The 24358-nt window shown below is 42.5% G+C and overlaps 1 protein-coding gene across 13 annotated transcripts in view; it reads left to right on the forward strand.

The window, feature by feature from the left end:
* Positions 1-25: 25 nt before the first annotated feature.
* The window catches only part of ulk4 (unc-51 like kinase 4), a 655266-nt gene continuing 630933 nt past the window's right edge, over positions 26-24358 (forward strand). For 6 of the 13 annotated variants that reach the window (XM_069908808.1, XM_069908860.1, XM_069908868.1 and 3 more), the window contains exons 1-5: positions 26-309; positions 3291-3451; positions 3628-3727; positions 9346-9485; positions 17003-17162. In XM_069908808.1, coding sequence (XP_069764909.1) covers positions 3314-3451; positions 3628-3727; positions 9346-9485; positions 17003-17162 — 538 coding nt within the window. In that variant the 5' untranslated portion in view covers positions 26-309; positions 3291-3313. Of the gene's footprint in view, positions 310-2600; positions 2685-3290; positions 3452-3627; positions 3728-9345; positions 9486-17002; positions 17163-24358 lie in introns of those variants that run through there. The other 7 variants (XR_011348088.1, XM_069908832.1, XM_069908836.1 and 4 more) reach the window with 2 other exon arrangements.

Below are 24358 nucleotides of genomic sequence, written 5' to 3' on the forward strand. Positions count from 1 at the left end.
GGGTAACGGCCGCAGCGGTAACCAAGCGCTGAGGCCATTGACGCGTATTGATAGGGGTGGGACACATTCAAAGGTACGCACCAAGCGGGCGCAAACCAGCTGAACCGTCGGGAATGACGCATAGAGAAGAAGATTAAATATTCCTTTAAAGTAGACATTATATTGGTGTAGGTCGCGGGTAGAGCGGAGAGGAACGTAAGTGTGAGGAGAGGCTACTTCCCCCTCTCCTGCTTCACAGATGGCCGGGCCGACTGCACTTCCGGCGGGTTGGGGCGCCTCCTCCCAACTGTTGGCAGCGATTATGGCAGGGTAAGGTCCTGGGAGAGGGGGAGGAGTGGGGGCGAGAGGGGGGGGCAGGAGTGGGGGCGAGAGGGGGGAGGAGTGGGGCGAGAGGGGGGGAGTGGGGGCGAGAGGGGGGGAGGAGTGGGGGCGAGAGGGGGGGAGGAGTGGGGGCGAGAGGGGGGGAGGAGTGGGGGCGAGAGGGGGGGAGGAGTGGGGGCGAGAGGGGGGGAGGAGTGGGGGCGAGAGGGGGGGAGGAGTGGGGGCGAGAGGGGGGAGGAGTGGGGGCGAGAGGGGGGGAGGAGTGGGGGCGAGAGGGGGGAGGAGTGGGGGCGAGAGGGGGGGAGGAGTGGGGGCGAGAGGGGGGGAGGAGTGGGGGCGAGAGGGGGGAGGAGTGGGGGCGAGAGGGGGGAGGAGTGGGGGCGAGAGGGGGGGAGGAGTGGGGGCGAGAGGGAGGAGGAGTGGGGGCGAGAGGGGGGGAGGAGTGGGGGCGAGAGGGGGGAGGAGTGGGGGCGAGAGGGGGGGAGGAGTGGGGGCGAGAGGGGGAAGGAGTGGGGGCAAGAGGGGGGAAGGAGTGGGGGCGAGAGGGGGGCGCGTGGGGGCGAGAGCGGGGGGGGCGGCAGGAGGAAAGGGTGGTGGGGGGCTCGGGGTGGAAGTAGTGGAATGGGGGGTGGGGAGGAAGGGGTGGAGGAGGGGTGTCGGGAGGAGGAAGGGGTGGTGGGGGGCTCGGGAGGAGGAAGGGGTGGTGGGGGGCTCGGGAGGAAGAAGGGGCGGAAGAAGGGGGAGGAAGGGGCGGAAGAAGGGGGAGGAAGGGGCGGAAGAAGGGGTAGGAAGGGGCGGAGGAAGGGGCGGAAGAAGGGGGAGGAAGGGGCGGAAGAAGGGGGAGGAAGGGGCGGAGGAAGGGGCGGAAGAAGGGGGAGGAAGGGGTGGAAGAAGGGGAGGAAGGGGCGGAAGAAGGGGGAGGAAGGGGCGGAAGAAGGGGGAGGAAGGGGTGGAAGAAGGGGGAGGAAGGGGCGGAAGAAGGGGGAGGAAGGGGCGGAAGAAGGGGGAGGAAGGGGCGGAAGAAGGGGGAGGAAGGGGCGGAAGAAGGGGGAGGAAGGGGCGGAAGAAGGGGGAGGAAGGGGCGGAAGAAGGGGGAGGAAGGGGTGGAAGAAGGGGGAGGAAGGGGTGGAAGAAGGGGGAGGAGGAGGAAGGGGGAGAAGAAGGGGGAGGAGGAGGAAGGGGGAGGAGGAGGAGGAAGGGGTGGAAGAAGGGGGATCAGGAGGAGGAAGGGGTGGAAGAAGGGGGATCAGGAGGAGGAAGGGGTGGAAGAAGGGGGATCAGGAGGAGGAAGGGGTGGAAGAAGGGGGATCAGGAGGAGGAAGGGGTGGAAGAAGGGGGGATCAGGAGGAGGAAGGGGTGGAAGAAGGGGGGATCAGGAGGAGGAAGGGGTGGAAGAAGGGGGGATCAGGAGGAGGAAGGGGAGGAGGAAGGGGTGGAGGGACGGGGATCAGGAGGAGGAAGGGGTGGAGGGACGGGGATCAGGAGGAGGAAGGGGTGGAGGGACGGGGATCAGGAGGAGGAAGGGGTGGAGGGACGGGGATCAGGAGGAGGAAGGGGTGGAGGGACGGGGATCAGGAGGAGGAAGGGGTGGAGGGACGGGGATCAGGAGGAGGAAGGGGTGGAGGGACGGGGATCAGGAGGAGGAAGGGGTGGAGGGACGGGGATCAGGAGGAGGAAGGGGTGGAGGGACGGGGATCAGGAGGAGGAAGGGGTGGAGGGACGGGGATCAGGAGGAGGAAGGGGTGGAGGGACGGGGATCAGGAGGAGGAAGGGGTGGAGGGACGGGGATCAGGAGGAGGAAGGGGTGGAGGGACGGGGATCAGGAGGAGGAAGGGGTGGAGGGACGGGGATCAGGAGGAGGAAGGGGTGGAGGGACGGGGATCAGGAGGAGGAAGGGGTGGAGGGACGGGGATCAGGAGGAGGAAGGGGTGGAGGGACGGGGATCAGGAGGAGGAAGGGGTGGAGGGACGGGGATCAGGAGGAGGAAGGGGTGGAGGGACGGGGATCAGGAGGAGGAAGGGGTGGAGGGACGGGGATCAGGAGGAGGAAGGGGTGGAGGGACGGGGATCAGGAGGAGGAAGGGGTGGAGGGACGGGGATCAGGAGGAGGAAGGGGTGGAGGGACGGGGATCAGGAGGAGGAAGGGGTGGAGGGACGGGGTGGAGGAGGGAAGGAGGAAGGGTAGAGGCCAGTCAAGGAGAAGGAGGTGGTGGTGGTGGAGAAGGATGGGGGGTCGAGGTTGAGAAGGAGAGGGGGGGATTCCCTGTTGGGAATCACAGGAAGGATATAGGAATGCCAAAAGAGGATGCAGAAGAAATTTACAAGAATGTTGCCTAGACTGAAGTAGTGGCAGAGACTGTCAAGGTATTGAAAAGCATTTTTTTGGTATAAAAATTGAATAACATTGAATCAAAGTGTGTATATTTAAAAAAAAATTCAAAAGGCTCTGTCCAGATAAAAAGAAAGGAACTCTTTTCTGTATCTGAGAGATAAGTAACTGACAAATATAAATTTAAGCAGCAGAGAGATTTGGGAATTACTTAATTGAAAAAGGACAAGAGTCTGGAATTTGACTGTATAAAAGAGAAGTGGGTGCAGAAACCTCCAAAGCATATAAGAAGCACATGGATGAGGTTTGTAAGCTAGGAACCAAAAGCTGAGAAGTAGGATTAAACATGTCCGTTGTTTTGGCCAGCACGGACACAGTAGATTTTGTGCTGTAAATGCCAATGATCACAAATGAAGCACTTTGAGTCTCGTGCTGAGTCTCTTAGTATTCCTTCGAGAGAAATAACTTCACCTTTAATGGTCACTAGCATTGAAACTATAATTCTTCAGCCTTGGCAACAATCTAGTAATTTTTTATGACTTCTATCTAATCCTGTACCAAGTCCTTGTATTCTGTTTGGTGTAAAGTATGGAATATTGGATGTAAATATTACCTGTCTGTAAATGTTTTAAATTTTTCAGCTGATGTATTCAGAATAGACAAAATGGAAAACTTTGTCCTTTATGAAGAAATTGGAAAAGGAAATAAATCTACTGTTTACAAAGGCCGAAGAAAAGGAACAATTAATTTTGTAGCTATTTTATGCATTGACAAATCAAAGAGGCCAGAGATCACTAATAGGGTGAGTTTCTCTTATTAACATCATCATCAGGGACTTGAAATTCTGATGGCACATAATTTGCAGACTGACCATTCAGATTAGCCTATCTTTGCACTTTGCCCATCTTTGAAGTAATGCTCCATTACTATTATATGTCATGCATTATAGTTCAGTTTTAAAATATCTATTTGCTGTAGGTACGACTTACTTACGGTATTGAACACCAGAATATTGTATTATTCCATGAGTGGTATGAGACCAGCAATCACCTATGGGTTGTAGCAGAACTGTGCACAGGTAAGAATTCAAATGATTGAAAAACAAGCATAGAAAATGTTCAAAGCCATTCATTCCACAGTTCAGATACCTGTTGACCGCGATGGTCATCTTAACACTTCCTTCCAGCATTGGCTGAGAGTGTTGATCCTGTTGAAAAGCCAACGGGCACATTTAAATTATGTTGAAATATGATGAGTGTTTCTGCATTTCTCATCCTTCCCATTGGTGAATTCCAGGCCTCCTCCAACAATTGTGCAAAAATTTTATTTTGCAACTCCCTTTGGACCACTGACTTTTAACTCCATGTCTTTCATCTTTTAGCTAAATAAGATAGTCCCTATTTACTCAGTAGATCCCTCCATAACTTTGTTTCTGAATTAGTTTTCCCTTCAGCTCCCACTTTGTAATGAAAACCACCTTGAACGGTGTTTCTGAAAACAACCTGCTGGAGGAACTCAGTGGGTTGAGCAACCTCAGTAGGAGTAAAAGAACTGCCAATGTTTTGGGCTGGAACCCTTCATCAGGTATTTCCTTGTGGCTGCATTTTCCACTACTTGTAAATCTGATGTGTACCCTCTCCTGTGCAAATCGCATCTTTTCTTTAACTGAACAGCATTTAGCCTGCTTGAGTCATGTTTCACCACGGCCTCCCTGTTGTTTTATTCTATGCCCTAAAATAAAAGACAGGTTCTGTGGGCCTTTTAACCACCATCATCCTTGAAAACCTGTGGACATAATCTCCTATGGTCCTTCTGTTTCTGCATATTTCTCAATATTATATTGACTCTATTCCCTAGTTGCAATCTACTAAGTGCTTCATCTCCCTCTTCTCAGGACTAAATGTAATTTACTACTTTCTAGTGCAATTGACTGGAGCATTGAAAGCTTTCAACCAGCCAACCATCTGTTTAATTTTTGTCCTGCTCTCATAATCCCAAACGAGATATGTCTTTGAAATATGAGAGGAAAATGGTTCACCTCGAGGAAACCCACACGGACACAGGGAGAATGTGCAAACACCTCAAAGCGCAGGATTCAAACCTGGCACTGAAAAAGAATTGTGCTAGCCACTACGTTAATTGTGCTGGCCAAATGATAGGAGAAGTTGAATTTTGCAGAACTTGTAATTTTGGTATTGGAACAAAAGCAAATGGAGTACTTTGTGTACTGCTCCATGCAGCAGGATGTATATAGAGCACAGTCCAGAGGATGTGCAAAACATTTTATTTTGGTTTACAAAAATACTTCCAAGGATTGGACATTGTGTTCGCCACAAACATATTGGCCGAAAGGCCTTGTCCTGTCATGTACTCTTCTATGATTGAGAAATTTAATTAGTAAATATTGGGTGAAATTGTATTGAGTTCTTTTGAACAAAAGAGGCTTAGGTGATTTTCACATGATAGATATAATAATAAAAGAGTCTAGATAAAGTGACTGGGATGAATCTTTTTGGAAGTGGGACCCCAAAACTAGGCACTGATTTCAAGCAATTGATAAAAGGGAGGGAATCTGGAGGTCGGTGCCTAAAAAGGAGCCGGAGACAGGAATTGAATGCATTTAAAAAGTGCTGGTATTTGCCCTTGAAAATGCTGTAACATACAAGATTTAGACCAGCCATTCTCAACAGGAGCCCTGCAACCCCCATGGAGGCCATAGCACATTTCTAGAAAAGCCTGTTTTCTTTTCACCTCATGTAGCATAAATATTTCTTATGTTTTTAATGTGGTCAGTAGGAAGTATGGAAGAAACCAAAACTTGACAGCTTTGCAGGGAAGAGGACCCATAAACTTTGACCAGAATCCAGGGTGGGTGGTGGGGGGGGGGGTGCATAGCTGAAAACATTGAGAATGGCTGATGTAGATTACACACAAGCTAGAAAGAATAAGTAATCAGAATTTTTTTTGCTATAATTAAGAAGGGCGGCATGGGTGGCTTAGCGGTTTATGCAACGCCCTTACACTGCCAACATTTGGGACCGGGTTCAAGTTCCGCGCTGTCTGTATGTTCTCCCCGTGACTGCATGGGTTTTCTCCAGGGGTTCCTGTTTCCTCCCATTGTTCAAAACGTACCGAGAATATAGGTTAATGGGCTGAAAATTGGGCAGCACGGACTTGAGCTGAAATGGCCTCTTACCATGTTGCATGCTTAAATTAACAAGTTATGAACTGGACTTGACCTCTGCTTTTGTGGTTCAATGTTCTTGTATCTTGGAGCAGGTTAAGCATTGAATTTGAAAACTGGAATGTCTAAATGGAACCATAGAACATTACAGCACAGAAAAATAGGCAATTCGACCTTTTTGGTCTGTGCTGACCAATCAAACTAGCTAATTCCACTGACCTATTCTCATTCCATAACTCTCCAGACCACTCCTATCCATGTATTTATCCTATTTATTTTTAAAACTCAAGATTGAATCTGAATCTTCTATATCAGGTGGCAGCTCATTCCACACTCCTACCTCTCTCTGAGTGAAAAACTTTCCCCTAATGTTCCCCCTAGTACCTCTTCCTTTCAGCCTAAGTCTCTGACCTCTTTTATTTATCTCCCCCAATCTATGTGGAAACATCCTCCTCACATCTTCTCTGTCTATATACCTCTCATAATCTTATAAATCTCTATCAAGTCTCCCCTCAATCTTCTTCATTCCAAGGAATATAGTCCTAACCTGTTTAATATTTCCTAGTAACTCCACTCCTGAGGTTCTGGCAACATCTTAGTAAATCTTCTCTGCACTCTTTCAATCTTATTGGTACCTTTCCTGCTGCTGGGCGACCAGAACTGCACACAATATTCTAAGTGTGGCCTCACCAATGACTTGAATAACTTAAATTTAACATCCCAACTTCTGTACTCAATACTTTGATTTATGAAGGCTAAGATGACAAAAGCTTTCTTTACAACCCTGTCCACATGCGATGCCACTTTCAGGGAAAAATGTATATGTATTCCCAGGTATCTTTGCTCCTCAGTGGCATACCATTTACGAGGTGCTTTTAAAATGCCACACCTGGATAGCCCTCCTGTGACCCAGGTACTTTTAATGGGTCAAAGGTGCTCCTAGCACCTTTTAACCTGCAGGGGGATCGCCCCATTAAATTGCCAACCCGGCGATTTAAGAGGGATCCCACTCCAGCGATGATGCGGTGAGTGACACATCACACACTCACCAGATGAAATGAAGTAAAAGATTTTAACCTTGCTTTTCCTGGGAAGCACATTTAAACCATATTATAATATTCCCTATCCTGACCTGCACTTCTGAGTTCCTCCTATACATTTGAACTTGGTGCCAAAATGCTGCCTGGTGACATGCACGAAATCCCTGATGTCACTGGAATAATTGGGTCAGCCATTTTTGTTTTCAAGCTACCAGTGAATGAGACCTAGGCAAGTTTAACTAGGTTTCCTGACTACCTCTGAGGTAGGGCAGGGACCTGGTTGATTTAAGAGGATGCTGACTGGGTTGGATCCTTGTGAGTGGGGTGCTAACCCTATTTTACAAGGCAGCTTGAAAATGTCCACTGTATACTTTCTACCCTGATTCGCTCTTCCGAAGTGCAGCAGCTCACACTTATTTACATTATATTCCATCAGCCATATACTGGGCCAATTTCCCAGCTTGTCCAGATTCCTCTGCAAAATTTGAAAATCTTCATCGCAGTCCATGAATCCTCCTATCTTTGTGTTATCAGCAAACTTGTTGATCCAATTCATCATTATCATTAGGTCATTTATATAGATAACAAACAATAATGGTCCCAACACAGATCCCTGAGGCACAACACTCGACACAGACCTCCATTTGGGAAGCAGCCATCTACCACCACTCTCTGTTTTCTTCCATCAAGCCAATTTTGAATCCAGTTTGCATCCTCTCTATACCTAGTGTCCCAATCTTCTGAACCAACCTTTCGTGGAACCTTGTCAAAGGCCTTGCTAAAGTTCATAGGCCTTTCCCTCTTCAACTTTTCTGGTAACTTGCTCAAAAAAACTCTACAAACATGACCTACCACACATAAATCCATGCTGACTGTCCTTAATCAGCTGATGATGGTCCAAATATCTAAATATCCTATCTCTCAGAAATCTGTCAAATAATTTACGTACTATTGATGTCAGGCTCACTGGCCGAGAATTGCCTGGTTTACTTTTGGAGTCCTTTAGCAGCAGGGCTACATGAGCTACTCTCCAATCCTTCCCCATGACTAAGGATATTTTGAATATATCCGCCAGGGGCCCTGCAATTTCAGCACTCGTCTCCCTCAAGGTGCAGGGGAATATCATATCTGGTCCAGGGTATTTGTCTTGCATCATTCATTGCAAGGCAGCAATCACCTCCTTCTCCTTAAATTCCATATGTTCCATGTTTCCCTTCCATCCTTATTCACTATGTCAGTTTCCTGCATAAATACCGATGCAAAAAAAATGTTCAAGATCTCTCCCACTCTGATTTTTCAAGGAGTCCAATTTTTTCCCTTACTATCCTTTTACTTTTAATATAATTATAGAAACCCTTAGGATTTTCCTTCACATTATCTGCCAAAACACCTTCATGCCTTCTTTTTGCTTTCCTGATTTCCTTCCTAATCATTCTCTTACATTTTCTATACTCTGCAAATAGCTCATTTGCTCCTTCTTGCCAATACTGCATAAATTACCTTTTTATTAATCAGCTCTCCAATATTCCTTGAAAACCAAGGTTCCCTATGTCTGTTTACTTTGCATGTTCTACCAAGAATAAGGGCAATCTCTGGACTCTGAAAATATTGTCCTTGAAGGTCTTCCACCTGCTGGATGCATCCTTACCAGAAAATAACATTCCAATTGTCTCTTCAGAGATCCTTCCTCATTTCCTCAAAATTGCCCTTCCTCCAATTCAGAACCTCAACTTGAGGACCAGATCTATCCTTCTCCACAATTAACTTGAAACTAATAATATTATTATCACTGGACCCAAAATGTTCACCTACACATACTTCTGCCATCTGACCTGCCTGGTTCCCTAAAAGAAGATCAAGTATTGCATCTTCTTTTGTTGGTACTGCTACATATTGATGTAGAAAACTTTCCTGTACACACTTGACAAGCTCCAACCCATCCAGTTCTTTTACTGTATGAGAGTTCCAGTTTATGTGTGGAAAGTTAAAACCACCTACTATCACAACTTTTTCTTACACTGGTCTGCTGTCTCACTACAGATTTGCTGCTCCAATTCTCTCTGAATAATGGGCGGGCTATAAAACAGCCCTATTGGCATGTTCGTGTCCTCCTGTTCCTCAGCTCCACCACTATGGCTTCTGTAAATGAGTCCTCAGTGCAGTTCTGTCTATGCACAACTGTGATATTTTCCCTGACTAGCATGCACCTGCCCCCAATGTACTTAATGATGTTTAAAGTACATTTGAAGTAATTTTCCAAGATGTGAAGTGAAAGCTGTAAATGCTGGAAATAGTTCAGCAAGTCAGCAGATATAATCAATTAACTTCAGTACATTGTCCCATGATCCTATGAAAAACTGAGCAAATGTTATTATTTGAGCATTTACACATGGTTCTTGAAGATGTATGTATGGTGTGTTCACTATGTCACATGTCACATCTAATTTGTTCATCCTGTGGCGTTGATTGCAGGAGGCTCACTGGCAGTGTTGATTGCCCAAGACACAAATTTACCTGAGGATGTCGTGAGACAGTTTGGTATTGACCTGGTGATGGGTTTACACCACATTCATGAGTTGGGCATCATATTTTGTGATCTTAACCCTGCAAAGGTAAATATAAGGCTTAATTGCAGCTCTGTTTAAGTGCTGGATGCACTTGGTTCTTAATTTCTTTTTGTTGTACATTGATTATTTATTTCTTTATAGGGTGCAAAACCCTGGGTACATTTTCCTTTGAGAGCTGAATTATTCTTTTGTCGAGTGCAACATTGGACTAGTTTCAAGACTTTTTATTGTGTAATTCTGATCACTATTTCACTACTCTTGGCTATTGTGCATCACCGTTGAGAGACAGCAACTAATGTCACTCCAATTGATAGACATTTCAAAACTGATTGGAGATGATTACCTTTGTAATCTCTTGCTCATTACTCTTTTTTGAATGACTTTTATCACTGTTCCTGCCAATTTTGTAAAGTTCCTTATGCAAGCGACCCCCATCACTCCCCAACCACATTTTCCTTGTTTGGATTTTGAAAATTCACCCTTGCAGAATTTGTGAAGTTACACAGATAGGAAAGCTTTCTGTAGTGGGATATGGGCTGTAAATGTGGCTGGCTTTGGTAAATAACTTTGTCAGCACCGACAAATGGTCTACTTCCATGTTGTAAAATTCAGTGATTCTCACAACCTAAAAATTTGAAATACATAATATAATTCATGGTTACAGAAGCCCTTTTCACCCTGGCTATCCAGTAGATTGGCTATCCAGTGAACCGCTTAGGAAAGCTGTTTTTGCCGTTCACACTGGACCACTGTTAATGGGTTCTCTGTGTCCTTTCACATTCATCACAAGGCATTCCCGGGTATAGGGGATTCTATCCTCCACTGGTGACATCTGAGTGACATATTGAGCAATGGTGGACCTGCCCTAAATCCTGAACAATGTATTAAGATCCTTTATTTAAATAAAATTAATTATGCCTAATTATAGCATAATTATGCATTATGTACAGCACATTGAGCTCTTCTGTCCCTGTTGTTGTGTCAACCTATATAAACCTTTATAATTTTATAAGCGACATTGGGAAAGTATAGCCGCACAACTTATGAAGACTGTGGATGAGTCCTAGCAGCAACAGCGCATAATTTATAAAGACCGTGGGAAAGAATTCTGTGTGGCAGGGGAAGGAGGTCCATAAACTTTGAGCAGAGTCTGTGTGGCTGAATGCACAATGCACAAAGCACTCTGGGGGTGCTTTGTTCTGGGCTAATCCTATTTGCCTACACTTGGTCTGTACCCTTCAGAGCCCCTTGAAGCTATAAATGTGTCTTTTCGAATGTGGTTATTATGCCTGCTTCAACAATTTCCTCTGGCAAAACATTCCAGATGTGGACCACCTTATGATGAAAACATTTCCTCTCTAATCCCTCCTAAATCTTTCTCCCCTCACCTTTAACCTATGCCCTCTAGTTCTAGAATGTTTACCCTGGAGAAAAGTACTGTGAACATTCATTTGATCCAAGCTCCTAAGATCCATTACACATCAATGTTTTTGAGTTCTGTCATTAACTGTAAAGGCAGGCGAACCGGCCCCGCTTGTAAGCTACACGGCGGGGCAGCCGGCCAAAATGGCGCCGTCGGGGGTTTCCCTTCCTTCCAGATCGGGGCTCAGAAACCTGCGCTTGGGGACCACGTGATGCCCGGATGATGTCAGCGCCCTCCAGCGTGGTTCTCAGCCAGGTCTGGCCTGGGAGTATAAGTGCAGCCCAGAAGCCTGCAATAAACTAGTCTGCTCACTGAGCTCAACCCATCTGGTTGCGTGTGTTATTGCCGGAGCAGTGTAGCCACCGCTACAATATGACATTTCATCACCACCCAAATGCAACACCTTGCACTTGTCCAGATTCTTTTCCCATATCTGCAACTGATCAATATCCAGTTGTATTCTTTGATTATAGAACCATCACAGGAACAGGTCCCTTCCACCCTTCTCATCTTTGCCAAACTATTTTTCTGCCTAGCCCCACTGACCTGTATCCAGTCTGTAGCCCTCCATACCTCTCCTATCCATGAACCTTCCAAATTCTTCTTAAATGTTAAAATTTAGCCCACAGTCACCACTTCAGCTGCAGTTTGTTCCACATTCCCACCACTCTCTTTGTGAAGAAGTTTCCCCTTGATGTTACCCCTAAACCTTTTCCCTTTCACCCTTAACCCATATCCAGTTACACCAGCCATTTTCAACCTTTTTTTGGCCATGGCCCCCTTTGGACTCTGCTCAAAGTTTATGGACCTCCTTCCCTGTGAAGCAATCAAGTTTTGGTTTCTTCCTTACTTCTGTCCTCCTGACTATTGAAGAAAACATTTAAAAATATTTACTATATGTTTGAGAGGTGAAACAAAAACAAGGCTTTAACTTAAATGCTATGGACCCCAGGGGAACTATAGGGCACCATTAGGAATGGCTGCTTTGCACTGCCCACAGCTTTACCAATCTGTAACATCTGCAGATTTAGTCACCCACTCACCTTTTCTGTCATCATCTGTACATCACAATGAGTTCCAGTACCAATCTCTGCCAACATCACTGGACACAGGCCTCCAGTCTGAATAACACACTTTGACCACTATCCCCTGTCTTCTGTGAGCTAACCAATTCTGATTCCAAACTATCACTTCACAGTGGATTGCATGGATCTGCACCTTCCAGATCATCCAGCCATGAGAGACCTTGTCAAATGCCTAACTAAACAACATTCACCTCCTCAAAAAAATCAAAATAATCAGAAATGACCAGCCTCTCACACAGTGATGTTGCCTCCCACTAACCTGACCATGACTTTCCAATCCTATCTCTCAATATACTTTCCAATAGATTCCCTACTCACAGGGCTGTATATTCCTGGATTATCTTTATTTTCCTTCTTGAAATAAGGTACACTAGCAACTGTCCAGTTCTCGGAGTCCTTGCCTGATGCTAGTGAGGATGCAAAGATCTTTATTGAGGCAATCTCTTTAATTGCCTCTTTCAATACCTGTGATATACATCATCAAACCCCAGAGATTTATCCACTATAATCCTCCTCAAATGACTCAGCACTCCCTCTTGATCTGAAAATGTCTGACTACACATTCATTCTCTGTGCTACCTATTACAATCTGCCATGTCCTTCTCCATGGTTAATACTAACATTCTCATTTTGTACCTTGCTTACTTTCTCCGACTCCAAATATAAGTGACCTCTACGTGCTTTTTCAATAAACCTTCCTGTATGCACTTGACAAATTCTGCCCCTCTAAGTCTCTGGTACAAAGGATGTTCCAGTCAATATTGGGGAAATTAAAGTCAGCCTTAATGACCATCCTGCTGGTTTTGTGACATTCCATAATCGGTCTGCATATCTGTGACTAAACTGGTTACCTTTGGGAGTCTTTTTGTAACCACCTCTCTGAGTGATTGCATCTTTCTTATTTCTGATCTCCTCCCACACTGCCTCATTGGTTGAGAACACCATTAGGTTCTCTTGGAGTGCAATTTTGGCTGATTAGCAATGCCTCACCTCCATCTTAAACAGCAAAACTCAGGAACATTGAGCTGCTAATCCTGTATCCTTTGTAGCCAAGTCTCCATAACAGCCACAATATCACAATTCCAAGTGCTGATCCAGGCTTTTAAGTTCATCTGCCTTACCCATAATACTCCTTTCATTAAAATAAAAAAAATTTTGCCCATCAGCTTAACTATGCCCATTCTCCTGTCCCTTTGCTTCAAATACTCCACTTACGGCCATACTGGTCTGGTTCCCACCCTCTACCTTTCTAGTTTAAATCTTCCCAGATAGCACTAGTAAGCCCCCTGCAAGGATATTGGTTCCCCTCCTGTTCAGAAGCCTTTCTAACTATGTGTATCCTATCCTGAAGTATTCTTTCCAAATATCCTATCACTAATAAGAGTCTCATTTGTTTATAATTTCCTGAATTATCACAATTTCCCTTGAAGAAATAGCTCTGGCACCTTGCCTTTTGCTTGTGAGGATACGAGATCTGCCAATTTTCTCACTTGCTTCCTTCAATAATGTTGGATGTAATTTGGGATTTGTTGGTGTATATGCACACGCACGCACGGTGCAGCTTTGCATTATGGAAAAACATGGCAAAGATGATTTTTCTTGGAATACAGCCCCTCTTCTTTCCCCAGAGATTGCCTGTAATAGGGGCTAGGTGAGTGAGAAATCATTTAAAGTCAATGGAGTCATGTCTATCTTGATTAGACATTACTTCTTACCTTCTCCCACTCTGCTTGTTGTAAGGGCCCCATTCTGATGATGGCACCTTTCACAGCACCTCAACAATTATTTTCCTTCAACCCAATTTGACACAGCTTTCAATTGTGTCAGTTCATTTCTTTCACTCCCACCCTCTTCTCTACATCCAGAACATGGATCAGGATCTTCTCACCCTCAAATTAGTCTTCTTGCTTTCTGCCTCCTGGCAACCCACACATTCAGGAGATGATCACCTGTCATTTCTGACACCTCCTCTTTCAGAATGCTGCAAGGACAATTCCTTCCCAGGTGTTCTGATCTTCCCATGCCACTTTCCTCAAAACACCTGCCTCTTCAGCCATTTCTTTATCCAGGGCCCAAAAGTTATTTCAATATGAAACAGTGATTGGTACTTTTTCAATTTAGTGCATGATATTAAGTAAGTGGTCTCCTCTAATTTTGGGAGACGAAGCACAGAGCACCTTCATTCAATTTGCACACGTCATCTTAACCTTCCAGCTGCTCTCAGTTCTCCATCCAGCTCCTCCTCTATCTTTATTTCTGCTTCCAATTAGTGGTCTAATCAAGTCTGATCTAAACTCGATAAACAGCACTTCAATCTAATGGATATTTAGGATAGACTCTAGATCAAAAGTGTTCAGGATATCAGGAGAGAAATGGTAAAGCATTATTCTCAGTTCTTGGTCTGAAAGATCAAAAAATTCAAACTGAGTATCTCCTTGTACCATTTTATTTCATTGCCAAGTTTTAAACATATTAGAATGGGCTTTCTTTTGTAATTGATAGGGCAGATTGAAATACTTTGTCCCTGTCCACCACTCAGAATCATTTGACTTGATCTCAGCATTTCCTAAACTTTCAGGCTTTGTTGTTAATGAAGCAGCTTGCAGAGGCCAGGTTGAATGCAAGGTATGTGTGAGTGAGGAAAAACATTTGGTGGAGGTTCAAATAGGTTATTCAGAAGTGTTTCCAGCACGTAACTTTTCTGTACATGTCACTAATTGTTCATTAAAAAGCTCTAAGTAAGTATAGTCAGAGTTGCTGGTTGAATCTCGAGGGGACCAGTGACATACCCTTGACATCTGAGTGGAGTGTGGGAAATGGCATTCAGGTTAATGAGGGATGGAATTGTGTCTAATCATCCTTCTGGCCTCTAAATGCCATTTCTCCCTTTAATTACATGATGTCTCAATGGCTGTTGAATGTTGCCAGCCTCATTAAAGCAGTCAAACTGCTAACCTACCTCCTGGTAGTGGGTAATTGCTCTGACTAGCTAAACATCTCACCAGGTTCCAATCTTTTGTTTCCAATCAATTTTTTGGGGTAAAATTAATTATTTGTACAGTAACCTATCAGGTTATCTTCAGTAATGATGATCTAATTTTCACTGTTTTTCTTGCCATCCCTCATCAAATGGTCTGTTTTTGTTTCCCAAGAGGACTGATTATAAGCCTGACAGTCCATTTAGCTTTTATTCATTTTGGCTTTTCCTTCAGAACAAGTAGTCATACTGTTAATTGTTCTGTGCTCTCCACTTTGGAAGTCCCTCCCTCCTTTCGTCTTTTTAATGATGTTGGAAAATCAACCCATTTTCAGAACATTTCTGGCTAGCCCTCATGACATAAGAACATAAGAAATAAGGGCAGGAGTAGGCCATCAGGCCCATCTAGCCTGCTCCACCATTCAATGAGATCATGGCTGATCTGACGATAGGCTCATTGCCACCTATAACCATATACAGCACAGAACAGGCCAGTTTGGCCCTACTAGTCCATGCCGGAACAAATCCTCACCCTTCTAGTCCCAATGACCAGCACCTGATCCATACCCCTCCAATCCTCTCTCCTCCATGTAATTATTCAGTCTTTCCTTAAATGTAAATAACATATAACCATATATAGCACAGAACAGGCCAGTTTGGCCCTTCTCGTCCTTGCAGGACCTACCTGCCTTTTTCTCCATATCCCTTAATTCCCCTAACATGTAAAAATCTATCCAACTTTGTCTTAAATATATTAATTGAGGTAGCCTCCACTGGTTCAATGGACAGAAAATCCCATAGATTTAACATCCTTCTTATCTCTGTCCTAAATCAACTACCCTAAATCTTGAGGCTATATCTCCTAGTTCTAGTCTCCCCCACCAATGGAAACAATAACTTCCTCTGTCTTATCTACGCCTTTCATAATTTTATATATTTTTATAAGATCCCTTCTCATTCTTTTAAATTTGAATGAGTACAGTCCCAGACAACTAAATCTCTTCTCATAGGCTAACCCCCTATCTCTGGAATCAACTTGGTGGATCTCCTTTGTACTCCCTCCAAATCCAGTACATCCTTCCTCAAGAAAGAAGACCAGAACTGCACAGAACTTCTCTTAGGCCTCTGGCCTCCATTTGGCCTCTGAAATGCAGTTTGACATTTTATTATTATTGTTGATAGATAATGGTAGAGGATGCAGAAAGGATTATAATCCTTCAAGATTGAGGGGCATCCATTTAGAACCGAGCTGTATTGGAATTTCTTCAGTTAAACTGCGGTAAATCTGTTAAATTTATTGCCACAGGCCAAGTTTATAAGGTGTATTTAAGGCAGAGGTTTTTGATTAGCCAGGGCATCAGTTGATTGGAAGAAGACTGGGCAGTGGGGCTGAGGGGGGAAAATGGATTAGCTCATGATTAAATGGTGGGGTAGACTTGATGGGCTGAATAGCCTATTTCTGCTCCTATATGTTTGGTCTTATGATATTAATGGGATTGGAGGGCTTGAGGTATTAGGAGAGACTGGATTGGCTGGAATTATTTTCTCTGGAGTGGAGGATGAGGGGTGACCTTCATGGAGGTTAATAAAATCACGAGTTGTATAGATGAAATACATTCTCAGTCTTTTTCCTTGAGTTGGTAGTCTAAACTGAGAAGGCATAGATTTAAAGTTCTAGGGGAAAAATTTAAAGTGGAGCTTAGGGGCAAGTTTTTCCATACAACTAGCTGCCAGGGCAAGTGGTAAAGGCAGGTACAATGACAATGTTTAAAAGACATTTGGGGTGATATATGGATAATAAAGCTTTTGAGGGATATGGGTCAGATGCAGGAAAATGGGACGAGCCTGGAAAGACAGAAGGATGATGGACTGAAGGCCCTGTTTATGTGCTTGAGTGAAAAATATTCAAGAAACGAGGATCTGATTTATCAGATTCATGAGTACAAATTATAATTACAATGTTGCAAAATAGTACAGTTTTAGATGATTCTTTTTTGCAGATCACAAAAGGTTTTATAAACACATTTTAAACCTATTGCATCACTATATTATTTAAATTTCTCATTCTCTCCTTCAGATATTGGTTGATGGACCAGGCACACTAAAGTACAATAATTTCAGTCTTGCCAAGGCAGAAGGAGAGAGTCTAGAGGAATTCTTTGCACTGATCGGCACAGATGATGACATGTGTGAAAAAAATGAAGACATGTGGAAAAAATCCAAAAGTCGAACTCGAGGTAACGATCTGTCAAAAATGTCTTTTTGTGGCTTATAGGTTTCATGGGTGGAGAAAACTTGAGACCCCCTGTTTAATATGGACATGAGGTTATGGTTATCTAATCATAGCTGACTGCAAAATGCAATAAATGGTGGAAATGCTCAGCAGGGTAGATGACATCTGTGGAGATAACATTAGCTTTTCAGGTTCATGCTCTTCATTCATATCTTTTCAGGATTCTGTCCTCGTCCATTCTCACCATACTTAAAGCCCTTAATGTAGCTTTCTGCTTTATACAATCCCCACATTACATCAGAACCAGTAACAGAAATTCACCTTTCGAAAATGTATAAGTCACAACCCAAAACCGAGATATCAAATAAAATTTATCCTCTTGGAATTTATGTGAAAAGTAAATAATTTATTTTCAACTTCATTTGTTCAGTAAAAAAGTTTGGGATAAAGATAAGTTGAAATGGGAAAAAGATTTAGGTTTTACAATAGCTGAAGAAGCCTGGATGGAAATTTGCCAGAATAGTATTCGGAAGTTGATTAATGCTAGATTAGTGATGATTAATTATAATTTTATACATTGGTTATATTTAACACCAGAGAAACTAAAAAAAAGTTTGGCCTTAGTAAGTCGGATTGCTGTTTTCATTGTGACCAGACGGCTAATACTTTTTTGCACACTGTCTGGCTTTGTGATCGATTGCAACAGTTTTGGAAAGGTATTCAATCTATACTTAATAGTTTATATAATATCTGTCTTGTATTAGACCTTGATATATTTTTATTAGGGAATATGCAATGACTAATTGATTTAGGTTTAAAGGATTATCAGATTTCCTTTATCTATTTAGCTTTAGCTGTGGCCAAGAAATGTATAGCACTTACTTGGAAAGACAGAAATATATTAACTTTAGATAGGTGGCATTTGGAGATGAAATCCTGTTTGACCATGGAAAGGATATCTTTTTCAATTCAGGATAGGATGTCTTTTTATAGGTTAAAGTGGACTCCGTTTGTTAAATATATGCATTTAAGTTTGCTTTAAATATGTTTTTAAGTGTGATATTTTAGTATTGATAACTTTTTTTGTTAGTATCTTTACTTGTTATGTTTTATCTTTTTTTGTAAGTGGGCTTTTTTTTCTTATATATAATATTGTTCACTTTATTAACTCTTCACTCTATTTTGGGGGGGTTAGACTAATTTTAAGTTAGGTTATTAATGTTGTGTAATAATTATTGTGGGGGGGGTTAGTTTATTTAGTTTACCGATGTGGTACTATAATTTTATTATCTTACTTTTATTCTTTTTAAATGTAATCCTCTATTTTATTCATGTTATAAAATCTTAAATAAAGTTTTAAAAAAAAACTTCATTTAGAATGCAGTCCTGGTAATACGTTAGAGAATCTCAGATATTGAAACACCTCTTTAACCATTCTATTAGAGTGAGCAATACAACGCCGTTAATTTTGCACCATTCCAAAATCTTCCTACATATCTGATGCTCAGTGTACTGAGAGCTATTTGGGTACCTATAGACGACTCCCTTCTTGTTTCTGACTTCCATCCACACTGACTCAGGAGACCATCACTCCACGATGTCCACTTTTTTTGCAGCTGCAATACTGTCCCGGATGAGAAAGTTTACCCTCCAATCTTTCACCTCCCATTCCATATCTTTTGAAACATGAAAACCCTGGTACCAGCTTTGGCCAATCATGTCCTTGCATCAGCCAAGCTTCTGTAACGGACAGAACATCGTAATTCCACGTACTGATCCATGCACTCAAGTTCACCTCCCTTATTCCTAATATTGCATTGAAGTAAACACATTTCAGTCTTCCCAAATGGCTACGTTTATGCTCCCTCCACTACCTGTCCTTTCACACAATCTCACTACACATTGCATCAACCTTTGCTCGATTCTTTGCCTTATCATTCTGGTTCCCACTCCCTTGCCAAACTAGTTTAAAGCCTTGCCAACAGCTCCTGCAAACTTCTCCTCCAGGATATCGGTCCTCTTTCAGTTCAGGTGTTACCCATCCTTTTAATACAAATTGTACCATTCCCAGAAGAGATCCTTATGATCTAGAAACCTCGAACCCTGTCGTCTGCATTATTTATACAGCCATGCATACATCTGCCATATCATCTTATTCTTACCATAACTGGTATGTGGCAAAGGCAGCAATCCTGAAATTACTACCTTTGAGGTCCTGTCTTTCAGCTTTCACCCTAGCTCCCTGTATTCTCGATTCAGGATCTCATCCATTTTCCTACCACGACTTCTGGCTGCTCACCTCCCTTTTCAGGGAGCAGATCTGAGATTTTCTTGACCCTAGCATATGGGAGGCGATTAAACCATCCATAGAATCACCTGTCTGCCCCTTTAACTATTGAATCCCCTATCACTATTGCAGGGCCAAGTTTAAAGCCAGAGACCCAGTCACTGTGGTTTTGCCCTGGTAGGTCGTTCGCCCCAACAGGATCCAAAGGGGTATATTTATTATTGAGGGGAATGGCCACATGGGTTCCCTACACCACTTCCCTGCTTGCTTTTGCTTTCCCTTTCCTGACAGTCACCCAGCTGCCTGCCTCCTGCATCTCCCTGTAGCTCTTATCTACAAATTTCTCATTCTCCCGCACAAGCTAAAGGTCATCGAGCTGCAGATTCAGTTCTCCAACATGGTCTGTAAGCAGCTGCAACTCGATACACTTCATGCCGTCAGGGAGACGGCAAGTCTCCCAGGATTCCCACATCTCACAAGATGAATTCTCCACTAACTCTGTAGCGATTCTGACTATTCTACCTTGGCTCTAATAGAAGGACAAAGAATGAATAATAATAAACTCTCACTAGAATCTTATCTTAGTCTCCACCTCTTCTTGCTGAAGCATCCTGTCAAAATCTCAACTCAGCACTCTGGACCATTCATGCAATTCTCTTATCCATTCTGGAAATGAAAGTTAACTTGGCAAGTTGGTGTATAGGGTAAGACCACTGGATGTCGCAATGACCAATTTAATATTTTGATTCCCAAGAGCTTTGTGATTCTTTATGTATATTTTGTCTGCATGATGTGTGAATAAAGTGCATTTTGCATGGCAAAATAAAAATAGACTGATGGAAATATGATTTTTATCGAGCATTACAGCAGCGATATTGTCTGATAATTTTGTCTTTGATATATTCAAGCAGGTGGTCATGAATCACAGACATCCTGATTATTTTCTTTTTCTTTAAATTTTTTAAATTTTTCACACTATGAACTATACTGACCAAAATACACACAAACATTTCCCTCTTGAATATACACAGTGTCATTTTCTCCCATTTCCCCCCCTCCCTTCCCTCCCTCCTTTACCCCCCCCTCCCCACCCACTCAACGTTCAACCTATACGATACATTAAACAATGTCATCGCACAATGAAAATAAACAAGAACATTGTGTCATCTACTTTTACATATTGGGTCAGTTCATTTCGTCGTCTTCTCCTTCTGTCATTTTAGGCGGTGGAGGTCCGCGGTGGGACTTCTCTGTTGTGTTGCATGTATGGTTCCCAAATTTGTTCGAATACTGTGATGTCATTTCTTAAATTATATGTTATTTTTACCAATGGAATACATTTATTCATTTCTATGTACCATTGCTGTATTCTCAGGCTATCTTCTAATTTCCAGGTTGACATAATACGTTTTTTTGCTACAGCTAGGGCTATCATAACAAATCTTTTTTGTGCTCCATCCAAATCGAGTCCAAGTTCTTTACTTCTTGTATTACTTAGAAGAAAGATCTCTGGGTTTTTTGGTATGTTGCTTTTTGTGATTTTTATTTAATACCTGGTTTAGATCTTCTCAAAACCTTTCCACTTTCTCACATGCCCAAACTGCATGTACTGTTGTTCCCGTTTCCTTCTTACAATGAAAATATCTGTCTGATACTGTTGGGTCCCATTTATTTAACTTTTGGGGTGTGATGTATAGCCTGTGTAACCAATTATATTGTATCATGCGTAACCTCGTGTTCATTGTATTTCTCATAGTCCCGGAGCATAGCTTTTCTCCATGTTTCATTCTTTATCTTTATGTTTAGATCTTGTTCCCATTTTTGTTTGGATTTAAAGCTTGTTTCCTCGTTCTCTTTCTCTTGCAGTTTAATATACATGTTTGTTATAAATCTTTTAATAATCATTGTGTCTATATCACATATTCAAAACTGCTTTCTTCTGGTAACCTCAGCCTGCTTCCCAATTTGTCCTTCAAGTAGGTTTTTAGTTGGTGTTATGCAAACATTGTACCGTGAGTTATACCATATTGATCCTTCATTTGTTCAAAAGATAATAATTTATTTCCCAAAAAACAATTTTCTATTCTTTTGATCCCTTTTCTCTCCTATTCTCTAAAGGAAAAGTTATCTATTGTGAAAGGGATTAGTTGATTTTGCATCAATATTAATTTTGGTAGTTGATAATTTGTTTTATTCCTTTCTACGTGAATCTTCTTCCAAATGTTGAGCAGATGGTGCAGTACTGGTGAATTCCTATGTTGCACCAGCTTTTCATCCCACTTATATAGTATATGTTCAGGTACCTTCTCCCCTATTTTATCTAGTTCTAATCTGGTCCAATCTGGTTTTTCCCTTGTTTGATAAAAATCTGACAGATATCTTAATTGTGCTGCTCTATAATAATTCTTAAAGTTTGGTAGCTGTAAGCCCCCTTGTTTGTACCATTCTGTTAATTTATCTAGTGCTATCCTTTGTTTCCCCCCTTTCCATAAGAATTTCCTTATTATTTTCTTTAGCTCCTTGAAGAATTTCTCTGATATGTGAATTGGTAACGATTGAAATAGGTATTGTATCCTTTGGAAGATATTCATTTTAATGCAATTTACCCTTCCTATCAGTGTTGGTGGTAAGTCTTTCCAATGTTCTAAGTCGTCTTGTAATTTCTTCATTAATGACTGATAATTTAGTTTGTATAGATGGCCTAGATTATTATCTAGTTGTATACCTAGGTATCGAATTGCTTGTGTTTGCCATCTAAATGGTGAAATCCCCATTATTCATTGGCATCGCTGATTATTTTCTTGTCACATATTTTAATGGTGGAAATTTTTACACTGTATTCCATTTCTATGCTGTTATCTACATCAGGTCGAATCCTAATGCTGGACATTTGTAGCAGTGTTTTCAGTTGTTCAGGCTCATGTTTGAACAGTTATATAATCAAGCTTTATGATGGAGAACTTGCCTTGTTTCCATTTTAGAGACATGGATATTGGTTATTTCTTTTGCTGTGAATGGAGTGTGACATTATCTAAAGGGTCCTTTAGGCTCAACTTGTACACACTGACAGTGATGCCAATCTGCACTAGTCCCATTTGATTTTGTCTCTATACCAGCCATTCTCAACTTATTGTGGCCCCCTCAGGACTCTGCTCAAAGTTTATGGGCCCCTTTCCCTGTGAAGCAGTCGAGTTGGTTTCTTCTTTCCTACCAACTACATAAAAGCATTTTATTATTTCAGTCTGTGGCCTCCTCCACCCCTCCCCCTCTTAAATGTGCTGTGACCCCCATTGAGAATGGCTGCTCTACACCTTTCTCATTCAAGTATCTATCCATATACCTTTCATGGGTTGTAATTGTATTGGCCTCCACCACCTCCTCTAGTATTCACCAGATTCTGTGACTAGCTGGCATGATTGGTGTAGGGTGGCACTGTTAGTATATCGATTAGTGCAACACTATTACAGTGCCATCGACGTGGGTTCAAATCTGGTACTGCTCATGACTGCATGGTTTCCTCTGGGAAATCTTTGATTTCCTTTCACCTTTGAAAACGTACAGGGATTATAGGTTAATTAGAATATTTGGGCAGCATGTGGTCATGGATCGGAAAGGCCTGTTACCATACTGTATGCCTTTCAAAAAAAAAAGGCCTGCACCTTGGATCTCCTGTAAATTTCTACCTCTCTCCTTAAACCTATCATGGTAGACTCCCTGACTTGAGAAAAAATTGTAACTATCTTATCTCTGGCTCTCATCATTTTATAAAATTCAGTAAGGTCATTTGTTAGCCTCCTTTGATCCAGTGAAAATAAACCCTGTTAACTGCAAGAGTCTAATTGAGTTTTTTTGAGGAGGTAACAAAAGAAATGAATGAAGGTAGGGCAGTAGATGAGGTGGAAATGGATTTTAGTAAGATATTTGACAAGGTTGTCCATGAGAGACTTGGTCAGAAAGATGAGGCATTGGATCCATGGAACCTTGGCTGTGTGGATTCAGAATTGGCTTGCCTGTAGGAAGCAGAAAGTCCGTAGTGGACGAGAAGTATTCTGCCTGGAGATCAATGGAGTTCCATAGGGATCTGTTCTGGAGCCCCTGAATTTTAATAAATGACCTGGACTAAGAAGTAGAGAGATGGGTCAATAAGTTTGTAGATGATACGAAGGTTGGAGAAGTTATGAATAGTGCTGAAGATTGTCATGGGATAGGCATAATATTTGGGACAAAGACTTTTTTTTCCTTTATTTTCCCTTGTGCTCCACAGTTTTAAATTAGTTATCCAATAATTCACATGTAATTAAAGTGCACATTCCAAATTTTAATCAGGATTATTTATATACATTTTAGTTTGACCATGTAGAAATTATGCACTTTTTATACATAGTCACCTTATTTCAGAGCACCATAATGTTTGGGACATTTGGCTTCACAGGTGTTTGTGAGTACTCTGGTATGTTTAATTGATTCATTAGTACAGGTATAAGAGAGCTAGGGCTTGCTTCTAAGGTTTTGATCACCTTTGGAGCCTGTAGCTGCCATTTTTCAACATGAAAAAGAAACTGGTATTTCAAGGAAGGCCTCTGTGGCTGATGACAGAAGAATTATCATTATAAATGAAGAAAAAAAATCCCCAAATGTATGGCCGACAGATCAGAAACTGTCTTCGGGAGGCAGGTCTTGATGTGTCAATGACTACTGTCAGGATAAGACATCATGAAATAATGCAAACCACTGGTCAGCCACAGAAACAGGGCGGCCAGATTACAGTTTGCCAAGAAGTATTTAAAAGAGCCTGCAGAATTTGGAAAAAGGTCTTGTGGACAGATGAGAACAAGAATAACCTGTATCAGAGTGATGGCAAGAGCAAAATGTGGAGGTATAAAGGAACTGCCCAGGATATGGAACATACCATC

Source organism: Narcine bancroftii, chromosome 1 (assembly GCF_036971445.1).
Source record: "Narcine bancroftii isolate sNarBan1 chromosome 1, sNarBan1.hap1, whole genome shotgun sequence".
Lineage (NCBI taxonomy): Eukaryota > Metazoa > Chordata > Chondrichthyes > Torpediniformes > Narcinidae > Narcine > Narcine bancroftii.